The following is a 23040-nucleotide window of genomic DNA, read 5'->3' on the forward strand; positions in this document are numbered from 1 at the left end:
ATTTGTTCTGTTACCAGTTTGAGTTGCATAAATCTAAATGTCTCCCAACATCGAAATGGTTTTACATTCCCGACTGCATTTAATACTCCTCTATCCCATGGCTGTGTCCTGGTAGTCAAGCTCAAATTGAATTTTTCAGGTCAAGCGGGGTTTAGAGGGTGGTGGATAACGGAACCAATGTGAGGTTGGTGAAAGGAGCAGATTGAAAGGAAGGGAAATGGGAGGTGAGGAAGAAGGTAATGGGAAAGGAAAGGTGTAGGTGAACTAAGATATGCGAGAGGGGACTGAGGTGGGGTAGACAGGTAAAACAAGTTAGTGAGGATTAGATGGCAGCCACAGGCCTTTGGGGTGTGTATGTGGATGGGTGCTTATTGGTGTAGGGTTAGGAGGTGAGTCGAAAGTCTGAGTAATGCAGTGAGTTTTGATTTGATGGCAATGAACACAGTTTAAACTCCTGATGCACTGTTACCCAGCTGGACTTCTATACTGAACTGTTTATAATGTACAAGTTGGTTGGGCTGAATGACCTGCAACTAGAAATCTATGCTCCACTTGAGCCTCCCCCCACCTTTCCCCATCTACCTATGAAGATAAGCCTCCAATACTTTCTCCCTTATGCTTATTTAAGCTTCCCCTTAAATGCCTCATGTAAGTGAATGAATGTGTGAGAGTGCTTCATAAACAGCAGGATACTATCTAAAAGGGGACATGAAGTATGTGAAAAATTGTAGTATGCGCTTGCATCTTGATAACTTGCTGATGGGACGATTGTGGAGTGAGCCCGGCAACAACTCTGAACATGGAGGTTTGGCCACTGGAACTCCGTTGACAGCAACAGCGCAGTTCCGTATACTAATATGGACAGGACAAATCTGGGATACAAATCTTTTGTTGGTAAGGTGGACAGTAAGAGAGCTGACAAACCTTTGTCCATTAGAAATGGCCTGTATACAGTGCTTCAATATGCTTCAGTCCATCCCAAAGTCTCCTGCCTTCAGGCAACCTAATTATGGGGTATTGCTGTCAGGCTAATTTCTGAACTTCACCATCTTGACTTGCTCAGAGAAGTAAAACTTTGTTGTGAAATATTTCTTTTATTCTCACTAGTGAACTTCAGCTTTATCGAAAAGGACATCTAGATAGCAATAGATACACAATTCAGCTGGAATTTTAAGGTTGAGAGTGGGTTGCTCGAATCCAGTATGGGATAATTCTAATGTCAATACAGTTGAACCACCATATACTGTTAGTTAAGCCCTACTATACTAATCACACTACATGACCCAAGCACTGCTCATTGGCACAATATTATTAGATTGCCTTCACTGCATTACATATATTTGCATTGACCTCCAGTACATGGGGAGTGAAGAGAAAGGGCAGTGTTCAATTCAAGCGGGGTTGGAGGGTGAAGTGATAATTAAACCAAGGTGAAGAGGGGACATGGGAGGTGGGTGAGTTCTGTTCAAAAGATTGCATACCTGGGAAATACTCTGCAAGGGGTGGGGTTGCTAATTGTTTCAATTTTACCACATTTTATTACATTGCCAGTGCTATTGAGACTAATTCTTTTTAATGTATTTTAGATATAATCTTAGTCTGGTTTGCTTTATCGTAACAGAAAATAATGATATCTTTCATTTATGTGGTGAAAGTTGAACTGGTGAACCAATGATAACAGCCAAGCTCAAATTCCAATTTGAGAACCCGTCTAAATAGAACTCATTTACAACAAAAAGTGCATAAAATCAAAAATGGTGGTGTTGGTGTTTAGATGTAATGGTTTTCTGACTAGTTGGGTACTTTTGCTAATGGTTCTAACTTCCAAATAGGTAGTTTTACTTTCGGCTGCCAAAACTAATTTAAAGTGGAGCTGATGATTGTGATTGCTTTGGAAAATATTAACGACTGCAGTAGTGATTCCAGCTCTGTATTGTGACCTAGGTTTGGGCCAGTGATTAACTTGTTTAGGCCAGTGATTAACTTGTTTAGGATGTTTTCTCCCATAGCAACCAGAAAGACCCCTCTGCTGAGTAACACAGGGCTAACTTGATTTATCTGTTAAAAAGATGACTTAAATGTGTTAAAAAGTGATTAATCTTTGCAGGTTTCCAATCTCTGATTTGAAACTGGTCAGTAACCAGCAGTAAATTGTTATAACAGAAGTCTTAACATGTTACCCTTTTTTTTTCTAAATTCCATTTTAGCAAAGGATGAGGCAAATTGTGGTGTGTGTGACGCTCCAGGGGATCTCCTGGACCTTATTTTCTGTACCAGCTGTGGACTGCATTATCATGGTGCATGTCTGGAAATTGTCGTGACGCCAGTTAAACGTGCTGGTTGGCAGTGCCCCGAGTGCAAAGTATGCCAGACTTGCAGGTTTGTAACTCTTTCAGATAGATACAATCTGCATTTGTAATACAACATTGTCAAGGAGAGCGCTACTGCAGATAAAACCTGTGTAACCTGTTTTGCTATTGGAATATTAATAGTTGCAGCAAAATATGCAAATATGAGGGTATGTAGCCCATATTCGCTCTTTTAAGATGTTTTATTGTGCTACCATGTGCTGTAATTTGTATAGTTTTACAGTATGCAGTATACATAGTGTAGAGGTAATTTACTAATATCGGACTGCTATTTTTATGTCTTAATGTATCCATTAACTAATCCAGTATGTTGTGTTGAAAGTTGGTGTGCTCTTTTTATATATTCATTCATGGGATGTGGACGTTGCTGGCTGGGTCAGCATTTATTGCCCATCCCTAGTTGCCCCTAAGGTGGTGGTGAGCTGCCTTCTTGAACAGCTGCAGTCCATGTGATGTAGATACACCCACAGTGCTGTTAGGAAGGGAATTTCAAGATTTTGACCCAGCGACAGTGAAGGAATGACAATATATTTCCAAGTCAGGATGGTGAGTGGCTTGGAGGGGAGCTTCCAGGTGGTGGTGTTCCCATGTGTCTGCTACCCTTGTCCTTCTAGATGGTAGGGGTCGTGGGTTTGGAAGGTGCTGTCTAAGGAGCCTTGATAAGTTCCTGCAGTGCATCTCTTAGAGGGTGCACATTGCTGCCATTGTGCGTCAGTGGTGGAGGGAGTGAATGTTTGTGGATGGGATGCCAATCAAGTGCGTTGCTTTGTCCTGGATTTTACAAGCTTCTTGAGTGTTGGAGCTTCACTCATCCAGGCAAGTGGAGAGTATTCCATCACACTCCTGACTTGTGCCTTGTAGATGGTGGACAGGCTTTGGGGAATCAGGAGGTGAGTTACTCGCTGCAGGATTCCCAGCCTCTGACGTGCTCTTGTAGCCACAGTATTTATATGGCTAGTCCAGTTCAGTTTCTGGTCAATGATAACCCCCAAGGTTAGGTGATGGTAATGCCATTGAATGTCATGGGAAGATGGTCATTGCCTGGCACTTGTGTAACACGAATGTTACTTGCCAGCCCAAGCCTGGATATTGTCCAGGCCTTACTGCATTTGGACATGGACTGCTTCAGTATCTGAGGAGTCGCGAATGGTGCTGAACATTGTGCAATTATCAGCGAATATCCCCACTTCTGACCTTATGATGAAGGGAAGGTCATTAATGAAGTAGCTGAAGCTGGTTGGGTCGAGGACACTACCTTGAGGAACTTCTGTAGTGATGCCCTGGAACTGAGATGACTGACCTCCAACAACCACAACCATCTTCCTTTGTGCTAGGTATGACTATCAACCAGTGGAGAGTTTTCCCCCCCCCCGATTCCCATTGAGTCCACTTTTGCTAGAACTCCTTGAAGCTACACAATCAAATGCAGCCTTGATTTCAAGGGCAGTTCCACTCACTTCAGGTCTGGAGTTCAGCTCTTTTGTCCATGTTTGAACCAATATTTGTATAAATTTCTATTAACATACATCTATAAAACATTTCAGCTCAGCAATGACAACTTAGATTTAAGGTAATTGGCAAAAGAGCCAGAGGCGATATGAAGGCAAACTTCTTTTATGCAATGAGCAGTTTGGGTTTGGAATGCACTGCTCAACAGGGTGTTGGATGCAAATTCAATAGCAGCCTTCAAAAGGGAATTGGATAAGTATCTGAAGGAGTTAAAAATTGCAGGCATATGGGGATAGAGCAGGGGAGTGGGATTAATGGATCGCACTTCGAGAGAGATGGCGGGGACTCCGCACTGAACGGCCTCATTCTGTGTTGTACTATTTTATGCTATGATTCACATAAGAGTAGGTTGTAATGTCTCCTATTGAATCCCATGCAGGCAGCCTGGTGCAGACACAATGATGCTTGTGTGTGATGCATGTGACAAGGGCTATCACACATTTTGTTTGAAACCAGCAATGGAGTCACTGCCTACTGATAGCTGGAAATGCAAGGTGGGTGCTTGTATGCGTGTGTGTTTTATAGATGACATTAGTGGTTTACATGGTGTCTTCAATCTGATTTGAATGATACTCAGTCATGTATGTGAACATTTTCTGTGTACAATGAATTCCACTAGGGTGGATGAGAGTTTGCAAACCTTTCTATAGTAGGTTCATTTGCTTTTGACCATCAGGAAGTCTGGGGTGTGCTTCATTACTTTTTCAGCTATTGGTTAAAATGGTGAAACTGTAAAATATATTGCTATGAATTTTTTTGAACAGGTAGTGTTTCTATCCTTTAGCTTCATCTGTTTGACCAATTTTTTCGTATGCTTGCCAATCACCCATAGAAATTTACTGTCCATAATTTGCTGGGGTGGGGAAGAAGAGAGAAGGACTAAGACCAAAAGTTTGGTGGTACAATGAGGCCATATGTCAATCTCTCCTCCCCCACTCCATCTTTTACAAAGCATTTGTTGTCATGAAAGCTCAAGGTGACAAGTGCTTTGATGCTCCTGATCTCCAAGCTGACCTCAATGTTGCTGTAGAACATTCACATTTTTGGTCTGTATTACAATTGGATAATTCATTTACATGCAGGGATTGAATGAGCAAAAAGTTAGATTACCTGCAGTGGTTCTGTTTTCCTTTTTTTGACTGTAGCTCAACATTGTTATAAAAATTCCATTCCTCCTTATCAGTCCTGCTGGTCCCTTTGTTCTTTTATCTGACCTAGTGCACTTGTATATGCATCATCTAAGTCTTCCTGCTGCCACCTGTCAAAACAACTGACTGATCATGAGTATGAAATTTCCCTTGTTTGTTAATAACTTTGTGAAATGCTCCAGGTGAGCAGAGGATAAGATCTCTGTTTGGGTAAAAGCCCACTTATTTGTGGGCCTTTTGGTTAAGGAATGGTGCAGAGTGTGGGAAGATATAAAGCGGGAAAGGGTAGAAGATTTTTAAACTTCTTTTTAAGAATCCACTCCCCTGCTTTAAGATAAGAATGTATGCACAGTGACTTGCTGCCGTACGGTACATGATAGTAGTGGAGGGAAGGGGGATAGACTCTGGTTGATATGATTTGTGGTTTCCGTTTCAGCCTGAAGTTTGAGGCACAACCACACAACATCCGAGAGTCCTATGTTGGGCTTAGTTTTCAGTGCAACGTTGTGGAAATGCTCCATTGTTAATTTTCTAATATTTGAAGCTGCACTGGTAGCTGTCAAGTGGATAGAAGACTTAATTTGACATCTCATAAGGGGCTTTGCAAGCCAGTTTCATTTTTAATTTCTTTCTGCAGAACTGCCGTGTGTGCAGTGATTGTGGTTCAAGGTCTGCAGGGAAGCATCCAAATGCACAGTGGCATCAGAACTATTCAGTGTGTGAGAAATGTTACTGGCAAAGGAACAGGGACAGTACCATGTGCACAATATGTGGTAAAACAAATGGACAAACAGATGATACATTAAACTGCCATATCTGCCAAAGGTAAGTGGCTTCTGCCATTAGTGATTATTTATCAGGTTTGGAAAAGGTGTTCATTAGCAACAGCCAGCATTGTTGCCTGCATCTATAGTAAATCGCACCATAGTGTGTATGTGGAAGTTTATTGGTCTTCTATTATCACACACACACACACCACACACACACCTCATGCAGATTTGTTACTAAATAATGTGCATGAAACCTAAACCAATGTGGGTGAAATTTCATGCTTTGAGGGTAGCCAGTGAAGTCTTGCATAAGATTCCATAGAATTTACTGCACAGAAACAGGCACTTTGGCCCAACTGATCTATGCCAGTGCATATGCTGTAGCCAGGCCACCTTCCACTTCCCCTCGTCCAACTTTTTTTTTTTTTATATACTCTACATAAACACATTCTCTTGCTCTTCCAAAACGGTTTAGTCAAGGTACTTCCCCTGCTTCCCCCTTAGTTTTCTTCACTGCATAGCATGCATGCTCTGCTTGACTAATAGGCAACCTACTCCCTTATTTCTGCTAGCTAGCTCCCAGATGGAATGTGCAATCAGTCTTGGGTGACTTGTCCTCTGCTTCTCTCTCCACTCCCCTTAGGGAAGAGGCTGGTGCTACAGGAATCCCAAGTGTTTGGAGCGAATTGTAATTTTAATATTTCCAGCATTTCTTGTACTTGTCTACTCCATCTTATCAATTTAAAGTTCTGTGTTGGAAAGTCACTTTTCATTAGCTTGTTGTATTCTCTCTCAGGTGGATCCATGCAGCCTGTGGTCCTTCACCTCTCCATTTATCAGGGCAACAATACACGTGTACAAGGTGTAAAAACCCATCGCAAAACTCAGGCCTTGTGGCTCCTGAGCCCATTGATGAGAGGCGATTGAAACTTGGGTCAGTGGAATCAGGTATGAATTATTAGATATATTTGGTTGTTTCTGACAAATATTTGGCATTGACTTGGCAGCAGTGCAAGTGTTTTTGCAAGTTAAATCAAAGTATTCTATGCACATTTAATTTGGTCATCTCAACCTTGTTACAACTATAGGTCAGAATCTGTAGTGTAATGATTTTTTAAAACTTTGATTAATAGTACCATAATGGAGTCATAGAAAGAGGCCAGTTGGCCCATTGTACCTGTGCTGGCCAAAAAAAAAGTGTCATCCAGCCTAATCCAACTTTTGGGCTGTAGCCCTGAAGTTTATGGTACTTCATCTCATTTTAAAAAGATGTCTGGATGTGCCCTTGAAGTTTTGTACTTCTACCACCCTTTCAGGCATTGAGTTCCAGACCTGTACCACCCTCTGGGTGGAAAAAAAAAACTTTTCCTCATCTCATTAATCTGATTGCCAATCACTTTGAATTGATGCCGAGTCACAGGCCTTTCTGCTAAGATAAATGGGCCCTTCCATTCACTCTATCCAGGCCTCTCAATTTTGTGCATCTCAATTAGATGCCCCTTCAGCCTCCTCTGTTTCAAGAACAACCCCAGCCTATCCATTCTGAATGAGCTGGGACTTTGTGACATTTAATGCAGTGCCATGTTCTCCTGAATGCAAATACAATTTGAATGGGAATGACAGCTGAGAGTTATGATAAAACATTTTTAGCCCTTCATTATAGTCACTTGGGCAAAATTTAGTTTTCAATGCAGGTATAATCAAGGAGTTGTACCATACTTGTGCTGTCGGTTTTTAAAATTCATTCACTGGATATGGGCTTCGCTGGCTGGGCCAGCATTTATTGACCATCCCTAGTTGCGCTTGAGAAGGCGGTGGTGAGCTGCCTTCTTGAACCACTGCAATTCATGTGGTGTAGGTACACCCAGTGCTGGTAGGAAGGGAGTTCCAGAATTATATCACCATTCCTTCACTGTCACTGGGTCATATTTCCAAGTAAGGATGTTGACTTGGAGGGGAACTTGCAGGTGGTCATATTCCCTGCTATTTGCTGCCCTTGCCCTTCTAGATGGTAGTGGTCATGGGTTTGGAAGGCGCTGCCAAAGGAGCTTTGGTGAATTCCTGTAGTGCATTGGTGGTGGAGGAAGTGAATGTTTGTGGGTGTGATGCCAATCAAGCAGACTGCATTGTCTTTGACAGTGTCAAGCTTCTTGACTCCAGGCAAGTGTGGAGTATTCCATCACACCCCTGACTTGTGCATTATAGATTGTAGACAGGATGTGGGGAATCAGGAGAGTTACTTGCACAGGATTCCTAGCCTCTGACCTGTTCTTTTAGCCACAATATTGCTAGTCCAGTTCAGTTTGTCAATGGTAGCCCCCAGGATGTTGAGAGTGGGGGATTCAGTGATGGTAATGCCATTGAACGCCAAGTGGCAATGGTTATGCACTCTCCTGTTGGAGATCATCATTGCCTGGCATGAATGTTACTTGCCACTTGTCAGCCCAAGCTTGGATGTTGTCCAGGTCTTGCTGCATTTGGACATAGATACTGAAGCAGTCCAAGGAATTGTGAATGTTGCCAACCATTGCACAGTGAATATCCCCACTTCTGACCTTATGATGGGAGGAAGGTCATTGATTAAGCAGCTGAAGATGGTTGAGCTGAAGACACTGTCCTGAGGAACTCCTGTAGTGATGCCCTGGAGCGGTGAAGATTGACCTCTAACCACCATCTTCCTTGGTGCTAGGCATGATGACTCCAACCAGTGGAGAGAGTTTTCCCCGATTCCCATTGACTCCAGTTTTGCTAGGGCTCCGATATCACACTGCCAAATGCGGCCTTAACTTCAAGGGCAGTCACTCACCTTGGGCGTTTAGCTGTTTTGACTATATGTGAACTAAGGCTGTAATGAGGTCAGGAGCTGAGTGGCCCTGGCAGACCCCAAACTGGTCAATGGGCAGGTTATTGCTAAACAAGTGCTGCTTGATAGCACTGTTGATGACCCCTTCCATTACTTTACTAATGATTGAGACTAGACTGATGGGGTGGTAATTGGCTAGGTTGGATTTGTCCTGCTTTGTGTAACAGGACATACCTGTGCCATTTTCCACATGGCTGGGTAGATGCTCGTGTTGTGCTCCAGAACACTGTTCCAGTACAGCTACAAGTCTTCAGTACTATTGCTGGAATATTGTCTTGGCCCATAGCCTTTGTAATATCCAGTGTCTTCAGCCATTTATTCAGATCACAGTGAATCAAATTGGCCGAAGACTGGCAAATGCTTCAGCTTTATCTTTTCCACTGATGTTCTGGGCTCACCGGGGATCTTTGTGGAGCCTCCTCCAGTGGTTGTCCGCCACCATGCATGACTGGATGTGGTAGAACTTAGATTGGTGAGGATGGAGGTTAAGTATATTTTTCCCCTCACCACATGCTGCAGACCCAGTTTAGCAACTATGTCCTTTAGGACTCAGCTACTGAGCCACTCTTGGGTGATGGACATTGAAATTCCACACCCTTGTCACGCTGTGCTTCCTCCAAGTGGTGCTCAACATGGAGGAGCACAGATTCATTAGCTGAGGGTGGATAGTATGTGGCAGATGGTTTCCTTACCCATGTTTGACCTGATGCCATGAGACTTCATGGAGGGGGGGGGGCACAGTCAATGTTGAGAACTCCCTCCTGACTGAAATGGCTGTGCTGCTACCTTTGCTGGGTCTGTTGTGCCTGTGGGACAGGACGTACTTTATGGATAATGTCCCAGGCATCACCAGCCCTGGGTATGATTCCCTGAGGATGACTGTCAGGCTATTGCTTGACTGGTCTGAGAGACCACACTCCTAGTTTTGGCACTAGCCCCTGGATGTTAGTAAGGAGGACTTTGCAGGATTGACAGGGCTGAGTTTGCTGTTGTGGAATGCCAGGTGCCCTATCTGGCTTCATTCCTTTTGAGACTTTGTAGCAGCTTGCTGCAATTGGAGTGAAATGGCCCAGCAAAACAGAGGGCAGTTAAGAGTCGACCACATTGCTGTGGAGTCACAAATAGGCAAGGATAACAGATTTCCTTCATACAGGCCATTAATGAACCAGATAGTTTTTTAAAAAACTAAAAATTGACAATCGTTTCATGGTCATCAGTAGGCTTTTAATTCTACCAGCTGCTGTAGTGGGATCCTAACCTGGGTCTCTGGCATATTAGTCCAGTGACAATACCACTACCCTATCACCTCCCCTCTTCTCAAAGACATTTCATTGCTTAAATAATTGGTACAGTGTTCTCCATTTTTGTTTTAACAAGCTAACCCATAAAATCTTATGCATGGTGTGCACTTATGTCCTCCTGTCTTATTTGAGTAACACTTTTTATAAACATAACTTCTGAATCACATTTTAGAATCTCTTGTCAGACATTGGCTCTTAATGAAGTCTTAAGTAGGTTAACTAACTAGAGGAATTATGTGTGTGTATGTATATATATATATATATATATAATATATATATATATACACACACACATACACACATATATATATACACACACACACACAGTGAAAGGTTTCAAACTAGGAACTGTCTCCATACTTGTCCACATAGCTCTGTCCAACACCAGACTAGCCTCAGTGCAGATTGTGTTCTTTTACATCACTGTGGGCAGAACTGTACTCAGTCCCACATTAACCCTGTGTGCTAAACCCCTATACTACCCCTCCAGTCTTTAGCCAATGTATTGCAAGTTAATTTAGTTCACCCCATGCATTTACATTACTACTACTCTATCTCCCCCTTTCAAGTCTGAGTTCATAGGTTCTGGTGGCCTTATAACCCTTCCATGTCTTGTTAGCATGACCTGTTGAAGTGGTAGGCTGTCATTGTAGGTAAACTGTTGATTGAGATTTTCCTGGCATTGGGTCTCTTCATCCTCTTTGTTCCTTGGTATTGAACTGCTGTTGATTTGATGGGTAGCTGTTGTTCCATCCCATTTCTTGCCAGGTGGGAGAACATTGTGCTCATCTCTATGAATTCTTTCTTCGTCGTGATGCCCTCTGCTGGAAAATGGCTATTTCTGTTATGAAATTTATTAACAAAAGTAGTAAGCTCACCTTTGCTTTTGGCTGTGTTTTGCCCTGTCAGCAATGGATGGCTATTTGATTCCAGCATTATCATGCTGGCTGGGAGTTGCAGTGTTGACCTCATCAACAGTTGTCAGAGCTGGAGGCAGAGGCTCTTGTCTATCCTCTACTGGAGGTGTTGTGGTAACCAGTGTGATTGGCTGGTGAGACAAATCAGGGCTTTCTGGCACCTGTAACAAGAATGGACAAACCTACTGTGCAAAGGGAGAAGACAGTTTAGAGCTGAAATCCCAGTCAGGATATTCTTGTTTGAGCTCTTGGGAATTTGTAGTTCTGTATAATTTATAACAGTGGTTGTCTTGACATCTGTTTTGAGGTGATTTGGGGCTATACAGGCATCTCTGCTTGAGAGAAAAAAAAGAGACTGGTGACATACATCAGCTTGAAGATTTGTTTGCTGCCATACTTTATGGCTCCAAATTCATTCTTATGACTGGAAGTAGAATTCCTCCAGGCCCAGAATGGTGTCTGGTGTTTGAAGCCAGGAGGGGTCTCAGCCATGATTCTGTCCAATAGGACTGTAATACTGGCTCTGGTGCCCAATTTAAAGTTTGAGATAGCTGTTAACTGAAATGTCCACATTCCAGAACAAAAAGCCAGGATCTTTGACCTCACCCAAGAAACATTGCTGTGTGTCCACTTGCTGTGCAGTCTTGATCCTCATGAGTCACCTTTGGGTCTTCTGAGAGTTTAAACGTTTTAGCCTGACACAGCTTACATTGAAAGCATTGGGCTGAAATTGCAAGACATTGATCTTGCCTGTGAGGGTGCTTTGCTCCACAGTGCTGGCATGGTTGATGTACTGGTCAGTTAGGGTATTGCTTCCCTTGGCCTGAAGTGTCCCCATTTCTGTGCTATTCAACTAACTGGAATGTGGAGTTTCCTTTGTACTGCAGTTTACTTTCTCCTCTTAAAATGGACCTGTGCTACACATGGATTTCAGGCTAACAACCTGGATAGCTTTCCTAGAGTGTTAATCCTTCCTTTGCTTGCAGCATGATGAGTGCTTTATCTGCTACTCCTACAACGGTTCTACCTCTGAAGTTTAGATTTTAGCTCTCTGCATTTGCAGCCTTCAGCCATCTTGTACAAATTAATGAATGAGTCGACAGGTTCTCCTGGCTGCTGGACACGTATTAAAATTTAGCCCTTGAGGATTTTGCTGCTTCCTAGGTTAAAACAAACCATGATTTTAGTAGCACTTTAAATGTAGCAGTTGGTTAATTTCTTGTCTAGCAATGTTGTCCACTGTTAGGCCTACAACTAAACTTGTTTAGCTTCATTCTTTTTATCCAAACCTGAAGCAGCCATGTATCTAAGGAATCTTTCTCCAAAGCCCCCAGTTAGGTGATTGATCTGGGCCTCAAGTTCAAATTGATCTGGAAGAGTGGATTTCTGACCCAAGGTTAAAAATATTTTGATATGTGTAGGTTTAGCTTTAAGAAATTGCTGAAATTCAAGATGGTGTCACCATTCGTTTGAAGACAAAGGGGTTTACCTGCACTTGGTTTTGGTGGGCTCCCACTGCAATGGCGCTCGCACAGCCATGAAAAAAATTTTTGAAGAATGGCTGCAGACTTCTGTTTCAGCACTTTGCTTTAGTGTCACGAAAGCTTTGAAACCTGGCCTTTAAAGCTGATTTAGTTGTAATTCTCCCAAGTTAAAAATTTTTTCCTCTTCTGGGTGTGCTCAGCCACTACATGTTCAAGTGCCGACTTGGGATTCTGGCTGGCTGCAGTGCTGTTGAAAACAAGCTGCTCTGACTTTTAAAAGACTAAGAATGCTTATAAACTAGTTCTGGGCAAGAGCTTCCAATTTTTTTTATCTCACCCTTGCTAGGTGTGTCCTCTGGAGTCATCAGCTGCATAGTAGAGCTCTTTTTCTTCTGCCCTCTGCTTTAAAACTTCTCTCAGGCAGTTTCCCTGTCTTCACTTCAGGTGCTTTCAGTCAGGCCAGAATGCTGTGGCTTTAAATTTTCCAGTTTGAGGTCCTGGGTTTTCCGAAGAGCTGCCACCATGATGTAGGGTACCGTTTGGTGGGTCTTAAGACTAAGACTTCATTAACTGGATGTATTTACTCACTACAAGAACTATGTACACATATACAGCAAAGGGTTCAATCTAGCAGCTCTATGCTTGTCCACACAGCTATGTCCAACACTAGACTAACCCCTAGGTGAGGGTCATGTATTCTCTTACATTACTGTGGGTGGTACTGTAATCACTCATATTAACCCTATATGTGCCAGACCCTTATACTATAAGCGCAATTGATGTCATGTGGACCACCTGCTACTATGTGGCACTCTGGTCTGATTGTAGTTACTGACCCTGATTAATTTGTCTGCAATGCATTGCAGCATTACTTACAAGAGGTTGTGGCAGGTTTCTTGGTTAAAGCTGGTTTATTTCCAAGATAATGCCTCAAGTGCTACTAACTTCCTAGTAGCTTCTAGTGTTCCAGCTGTACCTTTCTATTCAGTTGGGATAATTAATGCCCATCACCTGTTTAACTACTAATTGGTTTTAACAATATGATTGCCATATTAACAGATTCCTTCAATAAAACTTGAACACTTAAACAAATGGAAAGAAATTGTCACATGTTTCCACATCTATAATTCCTGAATTTCTACACAAACAATATTTTCATTGCATTAGGATATATACACAGTATATTCGTAGTCTTCTTTCCAGGTGACACTGTAGAATGAACGTTGTCCCAAAGAGACTGGTTATCAACATAATGTTCTATGGGCAAACCTTTCCCCTTGTCCAATATATTGGCAGAAATATTATATAATTAAATCCCCATATCTAATGCCTCTACTAAGGCCAATGTTTCAGCAGCCAAGGTGCTTTTCACTACCCTTTTTATTTTCTTGGCCTCCAAAGCCAGTGGGCAACATTTATCATTCTTTCCCACCAAGAATATGAACCCTGCTGTGCTAGAGAACCCATCTGGAAGATTGGCATGTGAAAAATCACTAAAAATGACCAACTAAGGCTGGAAACTTGAGCACATCTCAGAATTTAGTTTATTTGCTCTCAGAACTTGCTCAACTGAGCATGTTTCATCATGTTACTTGGCTCCAACACATAATTAGCTTCAGGCCTAGTGAGTGCACAACCAGTTCAACCACCCAAACTTCTTCCTTGGTAGCAGGATCCTCTGAGGACCTACCATGAGTTATTGGGATAAAATTAACATTTTCTAGATATGTTTGTTGATTCAATTTCACTCCTAACTTGCTCTACTTAATGTCTAAACCAATATATTTAAAGACCCCAGAAGCCTGACTTCCGACCTGGAATTCCTTCTTTATTTTCTTGATTACCCATTGTTCAAATTCTACAGATCCTCCCCACAGGAAATCATCAACATGCATGATAAAGATCCCAGCTAGTTTCTCCTTATGGTACCAGTAGAACATTTCAGGGTCTGCCTTTAACTGAATGCAACCCATTTTCAACAAGACAGACCCCACAGAAAAACATACCCTTGATGCATCATTCAACCCATAAATACACTTAAATCAATTTCCATAGCTTTCCTTCTACATCCCTGGCTTCTTTGGATGATTTAAAAAACTTCCCTTTGAAGCGTCTCCCCCTGTAAAAACACAGCCTTTATATCAATCGATTTGCATTCCCAGGTATAGGATGCCAAAATAGCTAAAAAAATATTCAAACTCAATTTCCCCTGCTGTAGCAGAGTCCATCCTGACCTCCTGGTCTCTTCAAAGCCTTGGGCTACTAATCACAATTGGGCCTTATGTGCTGTCTGGGAGTACCCTTTCTGTACAGATCCACCTGTGATATAAAGTTGGCTGTCCTCGGTCAGGTATTTCAGAATATACCCCAAATTCCTTCCAACTTTTTAACTGCTTGGCTTCCTTTATCAGCTTACTTTTCAATTTATTAGCAGCTACTAGAATCTTGGTCATAAGGATTTGTACTTCTGAGATTGCTAGCTTGTTCTCTAGTCTTCCTTGCTTAAGCTACGGCCTCTACTCACCTTCATTTCCTTTTCTGGACTGCTACTATGGTCGTCCTCCCATGTGACCAGAATGCCATTCACAAGCCCGTGATTTTTTCTAGGGCGATGACCACTTTCAGAACTCATACTGCCCTTTCTGGGTTTCTACATTTTTACTTCTGCTTGCCAATCAATAGGTCTTGTCTCCTGTGCATCATCCTGCATGTTTAGCCAATGTTTGTATTTACCTGTGGCCTTTCCTGCTCTCCCTGATGGTGGCATCCCTCCACACACTGGTCCCTTCTGGCATGTATGTTACCTTTGTTCCTACTTTGGGTAATTGCCCTTTTGGATGAATAGCATTGTACTGTACCTCAGTATTACTTCATTCATAGTCAACCCTGTATCTGCAGTCGTCTGCTCCTCAACTACCTAACACGTTTAAGTGCATGGTGCCTCCTCACATTTTATGCCCTGTTCAGAACTTGCAAAGAGCAAATTCAGTACCAATTAACTGTGAAGAATGTACCCTAAGTTTGAATATCATGTTGCACAATCACTACTTTCCCCGTCACTCCATGTAACGTTGTCAGGTCCTTTCCACTTTCTGGCCTTCCCTTTTATAATATACACCATGTCTCCTTGTCTAAACTGTATTCCTGATGGTCTTATGCGGTAGGGCCCACTGAATTTTCTCAAACCAGCTTTAATGAAAGCTTTTCTGACCGCATGCAAAGTGTTCAGATGAGCAGAAAAAAAGTGGAGCTAACGCTAGTCCTTCTAGAACAGGGGGAGCATCTGACAATACTTTGGATTTCTTCTGTACACCAACTGATACAGACTACCTCCCAACCATTTGCAGAGAGTTGTGTGTGTGCACCGCCTATGCTAGCACCATTTGCAGTTTACAACTTGGTTAATCAGCTAATATTTTATTTAACGTCATCTATTACTGCATGGTTTCTTTCACAAAGACCATTACTAAACAGGCTCTCAACTGCAGTGTACATAACTATGTTTAAATTTTCACACATCTCAAAAATCCCTCATTGCCAAATTCCCCACAATTATCTGTGAGTAACTGCGTTGGTGTTCCTACCCATTTCTCCATGACCTCATTTACTGTGTATCAGTGGATAGAGTAAATTTGGTTGCTATACCTATGAAGTGTAGTAAAAAACCCCTATCCTTGTCCCAAACTTTCAAGTCCATTGCCACTGCATCGTTAAACTCACTGGCTAGTGGCAGCTCAAGTCAGAGGTGTCTTGCGATATTTAAGGCAAATTTCACACTTAGTGACTCGTTCAATATCATATCCTTTATCGACCATTCCTGTATCTTGAAGCAGTGTCTTCAGTTTTTGCAAACTAATTTCCAAAATGATCTTTTTGTCCACCAAATTCTCATTCTCAGCAGTTTACAAAACTTCATGAACTTTTTGATGAGAAATCTCTGGCTTCCTTAGTGGCAAGCAGTAATGGCCATCTGAGCCACCTTCAACACAAATTGACTCCGCAATAGTGGTATCTTGCTAGCAACTGCATTGGTATTGATAAACAGATTGATCCCTGCTATCTTAAAAAGGAGGACCACCCGTGGAGGATGTTAATGTATTGTCATCTTTGAACCTGAAGTAGGTAGAGCTTTCACACTCCTTGACCTTCCACATCAAGACTCCAGATAGCAGTTAAGCCACTCCATGCTGCATACCATAGAAGTGCAACCACTGTCCAGAACTACACAGTTGAAGGAATCTACCATCAAGATACTTATCACCAGATTCAAACTCTGATCAATACAATTCCATCATGGCAGTCACCCTCATCATTCAGATGAATCCATCTCGTGGGTCACTTCAAAAAACACAATTCCTTTGCTGTGGGCAGTTCATTGCGTAATAGTCCTGGGAATCACACCAAAAAACCATTCCCCTTGCATTTTTTTGGGTTTAAGTATCTGCAGTCACCATCCCAGACACTGTCTGGACTCTCAAATTGGCTAGGGTTTATGACCATTTTCTTGTCATTAACCTCATCTTTGTATTGGAATCTTCATCTAATATTTGGTTGACCATGAAATTCAGTCACCATTGAATCCTCTATCCTTTGTTTTACAGCATAGTTGTTCACATTTGCTAAGAGTGGCAGAGAACAACTGTTAGCCCAGAAATTTAGGGCAGAGGCCATTTGATCTAAGATTCTTTCCCACAGAACTGAACCCCTGTTAGTACTAAAAGACTATCAACATGGGAAATGCAAGCATAGTCCAGTAATTTAAGTGCCAATACCGATTCTGGAATTTCAAGTTCAAATCACTGTAGTCTCCTGTACCATTTATCAAAATCAATTATATATTCTTCCATGGACTGAGCATCTGATTCCTTAAACCTATCAAAGATCATCCAAGCTTCATACACTTCAATTAACTCATCCTTTTTGCAGAACTTATCCAGAAGTTGTATCAGACAGTTTAATCCCTCTTCACAATCCAAATCACCCACTTTCTACTCTGAAAATACTTTACACCTTATCTTACCTTTGGCTGGTAATGATAACACCAAAGCTATACCTTGCTTCTTCTGGGGTATAGCAGTAACCCAGGTCCACATTTCAACTTCAGCCTTCCATTGCTGTTAAGGTTGTCAGAAAAAAAAAAATTGGTGGATAGTCAAAGCTTGTAATTTTGTACTATCCTTCCTCCATTCCATAACTTGGATTGTTAGTAACAGTATACTTCTTTTCCTTCAGAGGACTGAGGCAGAAAGCTTTACATACAGCAATTAATCAGCAAAGCTTAAAGTTCATCCTCTGCTACCATGTTATTCACAATAAGAGGTTGTGGTGGAAGAGTTAATCCAGGCAGGTCTCTTAGTTAAAGCTGGTTTATTTCCAAGATAACTCCTCAATGCTAATAGCTTCCACACAATGTTCCAGCTGTACCTTTTTATTCTATTCAGTTGGGATAATTAATGCCCATCACCTGTTTAACTACCAATTGGTTTTAACAAGATGATTACCATATTAACATGCAGCACTTTTCAGGTTTGCAGAAATGATTCTCAGTGGGTTATTCGTGACTTCTCTGCTTCCCACTTGGCCCACTGGTACTTCTGATTCCAAAATAGAAGCTTTATGCAGCAAAATAAAGCTTTGTGATTTCTTTTGTGAAAGCTATTGTTGTACACTGATATCTAGTTATTTATCATGACCATTTAAAATTGACTATTGCATGAAAGATAATGCATGACTTCAATATATATTGAAGTAGTTGGAAGATTCGGTTTCATTTTTGTGAAGGAAGAATTCTTTCATCCTTGGCTTACACATACTGCAGTAGAGTGAGTGATGGTCTGCTTTTCAGGCCATTCTGAGATAGCAGATATGAGACACACAGCAGAGGCCGTAAGGTTAGTTCAGCATAGCCTTTCCAGTGGTGTTGCTGAGACCAGGAAATCAGTAATGTGAGGATCAAACTTGTCTGTCAATAATTATGGCATTGCAAATTCATGCTTTATTGAGTTGTACCATTATGTTAATGGTGTCTAAATCTAAGTACAGTTGGCTGCTACTGCAGCCTCTGAGGATATTTTAAAACATTTAAATAACCTGAAAAATGTTACTTCCTGTTGTGTAGAGAAAATAAAAGAAACTGAATGGACTGAAAGGCAGAGAAAGGATATAGAACCAGAAGAACAACTGATGAGTGAATGTGTTGCTGGAGACTCAATTCGCAAACAGGAGGGTGAGAAACATGCTTATAAACTGGGGTTGTTTATCAGTTTTGAGATGTGCCTTGGACTTGCAACAATCTTATTAATTTTGATATCGTTTGATTTTCTAATAGTGGCTAAATCATCCGTACAAGTGAATTCTTTTCATGAAAGATAAATAGTTTCAACATTTTACTGGTCAAAATATCCATTCTACCTTTCTTTTTGTAAACTGTTGCAATCCTTGCAGTGATTGCGCTTTCATAGAGTTGGGTAAGAAATTCCAGAATGTTGATCCAGTGGCAATGAAAGAACAAGATAGAATGTGACTGACCCGCCTGTGATGTCCCTGCTACAGTTGTAAAACCTGCTGATGTTCATTGGTTAGACTGCCTGGGTGAAATGTTGGAGGATGACCAGTGCCATGGAAACCACATCCAGGAGTTAACCCTTTAAGATGAGTGGGTGGGAGGAAAGAAGAATTAGGATAAAATTTGGTTGGAAAGAAATTATAGTTCGGTGTTGAATTAGCAAAATATAGAAATGTGGATCCTAACAAAATTTATCTGTAAGTAATGGCTGAATATGATTTTCCTGCTCCTAAGAAGACCGAGTGCTTCCCTGATGACTAAAAATTGCAATTAAAATGACACGAGAAAGAAGGCTTGTGATTAATGCCAGATTCATAATACAATGGACAGTCAAGCAGAATACCGAAAGTGCAGAGATGAACTTAGAAAAGAACATGAGGGACAAAGTGAGAAAAGAATAGTTGGTAACATAAAAGGGCATACTAAAGTATTTTAGAAATGTAGAAATAGACAAAGGAAGATGGGCAGATTAGGGACCAAAATGGAAATCTTGCAGATTTAGAAGGCGTAGCGGAAGTACTAAATGCGTACTTTGCATCGCTCTTCACAAAAGAAGAGGATGCTGCCAATGTCACAGTAAAAGAGGAGGAGGAGGTAGAGCAAATGGATAAAAATAGGAGGTATTTAAAAGGCAGACAGCGCTTGAAATAAAGTTACCCTGGTCTGAATTGGATGCATTCGAGGTTGCTGAGGGAAGTAAGGATGGAAATATTAAAATTCTGCATATGCTGCATTGAAAACCTCAGTGTAAACATTTCTTAATGAGACCTTCAGTGTTGAAAATGTCCACACTTGTGTGTCACGTTTCCATGTGATGCCAGTAGTTTTGATAGGATTTTCAGTATGTATGTTGTGCCTTGCCTGTAACAGCTGTATTACAGGGTGGTGCTGTGGATTCTGCCACAGTTCCATCTCTGTTATTGCAGGTATATTTTACGTTTTAACCTCCACAACCTGGTGATCTGGACTCCCACTGCTTCCTCTCTTGAGAGTCTTGTCTCTTGGCAGACCCCACAGACCACCCTGCCCAATACTTTTCAGCGTTAATTTTGCAGTGCCTGCCCCTGCCCCCATATGGTCTCTGGGCAACTGCCCCTCTGATTCCTGTTAGCCATGCAGTAGGAAATCCTCTAGTTGTCTCTAAGTGCTTCACAATTAAGTACTCTGTGGAGCTATTTGTATGTAACTCTTTCGAGTACAAACCCGTTTCCATCTGTTTCAGATGAAGTTACATTGTTTCATAGTTTGCCATTGTGAGATTTGAACTCTTGATCTTGGGGTTACAAACCCAGTACCATAACCACTTGGCTATTTAGGCCAAATATAGTAGCCTTGCTGTACTAGCAATGCTGTATAAAAAGGAATGTGAGGAATGGCCTATGTTTATTGGTCGTATTGATTTGAAGGGGGAATGTTGACCAGGACGTCAAGAGAATGCCCTGCTGCTCTTTTATTAGTACTATGTGATCTTTAGCATTCACTTGGAGGACAGAAGTGGCTTCAATTTAAACTTTTATACAAAGCGCAGCATCTGATAATGCAGCATTCCCTTTATACTGCATTGGAGTGTCAGCTTAGGCTGTGAGCTCAAATCCTGGTATGGAGTCTGATTCCACAATTCTCTGCCATTGAAGCTGCGGTGGGTGAGGCAGACAGAAAAATTTTTAAAAACCGTGAGAGCTAATCAAGAATTGTTTAAAATTCACAACTGCCTTCACTGAAGTGGCAGGAAAGGGCATTGCAAGTGAAGCCTTCAAAGATTGTGAAATGTTCTTTACCCTGGGCCACCTTGCACACTTGAAATGTAATCCTTGAAGACTGTTATGTAAACTATATTACAACATGTTCTGAGACTCCAATGATTTCAAAAACTGTTTTGTCTCCTTTATTCCCCAAATTGTACTTAAGTTGTACTTTTGTCTTGGGAAGTTTGTCATTGCTAATTTTCTCAAATGTTCTATGCAAGCAATAAGGGATTAGCAAAATTGGTTATTCAGGTAAGTGGTAGAAAGCTAATGGTGGAGTGGTAATTTTTATTTTGTTTTGATAGATTCCATTGATACTAGCAGTAGCATGGAAACAGAAATTCAAAAACAACAAACATCAGAAGTTGGCATCAAGGAGCAGGTGGAATCTCAATCTCATGATTCTTCTGAAGAAAATGGTGTTGAAGATGTAACTACAGTGAAAGAATTTGAACATGAGAAACCTGATGAGGGATTCCATTCTTCTCAAAATACAGAAGTTCATCAAACCTCGGAAACCGGGGCAGGTGCTTCACACTCTGAGAGCATTAAAAATTCAGTGGAGTCTTTCTCTGCAGAAAAAGTATTACCAGAACATTTTAGTTTGGATACAACAGACCAACTGGAAGATTTTATACAGGAGAAGGAAGTGAAAATGGAGAGCTCAGTTTCTGTGTTAGACCAGGTAGAGACTAGTGTTCCTGCAGAGATGGGTATTAGTCCCACTAGTTCCGTCCCAGGGGAGTCAAAAACCAGTCATCTTGTCACAGACTCTGACCTGATGGACTCTGCCAGTAATTCTGCTGAAGCACAGTTAGGTTGTGCCTCCTCTGTTTTGATCAAGCAGGAGACTGACAAAGTCCAAACAGACAAAACTGAACTCTGTGACATTCCTGCTGACTCTACTTGTGGCTTCATGGAGAAAGGTGGAAATTCTGATATAGTTTCAGATGGGCTGGAGACCAGGAATAACCCTGTTGAGATGGAAATTAATGATGTTGTGACCCCTATGGAGGTTGTACCTGCAGTAAATAAGCTAAAGACTGAGCAAGATGCTCAAATGGAGGTGCAGGTTATTGTGAGCACAGACCCTGTCTGTAGCATGTTCATTAAATCTGAGATTGTGGAGGAAATGTCAAATCAAAGTCAAACAGACTCGAACAGCACCTGCTTAGAACCAGATTATTCAGTTACTTTGGACCGTGATGCAGGGCTGGCTTCCATGGATGTTTGTATGACAGCAGCAGATGATATTTCTCCGAGGGTGGAAGAAGAGACTGAAAAGTCAAATTCAGACCTGCGGCTAACAGAAACTGAAGATTCCCTGCCGGCTGACTCTGGTATGATGAAGGGTGAATCTGGCAAGCCTGCTATAATGAAGCGGCGATTCTCACCAGGTCGCCCTCGAGTCAAACAGGTAAGAGAGGAAGAAAAGTTTTTATTTTCAAATGGTAGTTGAAATGGAAGGAAGGTGGTCCATTTTGTGAAACAGTTGTGAATGGATGTGATTAAAGTTCTGTGAACGAGGGCACAAACACAAATCAGCCAGCTTCCTTTTCTGGTCCCACCATGCTGTTAATAGTATGCAGGCGGTGGGCATTAACTGTGGTTTCACTTGAGTACATATAGAGACATTTATTGGAACTGTGGTGGGGTTGAGTTAGCAAGTGTAATGTTTCACTCTAAGTAAATGTAAGGTTGAATGAAAATTGACTCCAGTACCATCTTTCACCAACTGGCTTTCTAGGATATAACACATGCTGGTTAATTATAAATGTTTCCCTCCCTTTAGGTACTTTCCCTCTCCCTTTCAAAACAACTGTAACCACCCCTCATCAAAAAAACTCACCCTCAGCCCTTCTGTCCTTAAAACTACTGCTGCATCTCCAACCTTCCTTTCCCCTGCTTGAACATATTGCCTCCAAAATCTGTGCCTATTTTTCCCACAGCTTCATGTTTGAATCTCTCCAATCAGCTTTACATCTCTGCTACAACACCAAAATGGTCCGAATTAAAGTCAGAAGTGACATCCATTATGACTGGTGCATTATAGAATTTATATAGTGCCTTTTATGACCTTGGGATGTCTCAAATTGCTCTACAGCCAATTAAGTACTTTTTGAACTGTAGTCTCTGTTGTAATGTAGGAAATGCAGCAGCCAATTTGTGCACAGCAAGATTCCACAAACAGCAATGTGATAACCAGACTTTTTTTGTTATGGTTCAGAGACCAATATTAGCCAGTGCACTGGAAAAACTCCCCTGCTCTTCAAAATGTTTTGTGTGACCTTTTACCTCATCCAAAAGACATGCCACACTCCTTTAGAACTGTAGTGGAGTGTCATTGTGCTCAAGTCCCCGGAGTGGGT

At 41.6% G+C, this 23040-nt stretch overlaps 1 protein-coding gene across 17 annotated transcripts in view; it reads left to right on the top strand.

Annotated features, from left to right (window-relative positions):
- Nucleotides 1-23040, top strand: part of kmt2d (lysine (K)-specific methyltransferase 2D) — a 234870-nt gene that overhangs the window by 54957 nt on the left and 156873 nt on the right. For all 17 annotated transcript variants that reach the window (XM_041180424.1, XM_041180425.1, XM_041180430.1 and 14 more), the window contains 6 exons: nt 2208-2379; nt 4258-4372; nt 5664-5851; nt 6593-6744; nt 18480-18587; nt 20977-22088. In XM_041180424.1, coding sequence (XP_041036358.1) covers nt 2208-2379; nt 4258-4372; nt 5664-5851; nt 6593-6744; nt 18480-18587; nt 20977-22088 — 1847 coding nt within the window. The remainder of the gene's footprint in view (nt 1-2207; nt 2380-4257; nt 4373-5663; nt 5852-6592; nt 6745-18479; nt 18588-20976; nt 22089-23040) is intronic.

The sequence above is a fragment of the Carcharodon carcharias genome, chromosome X (genome assembly GCF_017639515.1).
Source record: "Carcharodon carcharias isolate sCarCar2 chromosome X, sCarCar2.pri, whole genome shotgun sequence".
NCBI classification, from domain to species: Eukaryota; Metazoa; Chordata; class Chondrichthyes; order Lamniformes; family Lamnidae; genus Carcharodon; species Carcharodon carcharias.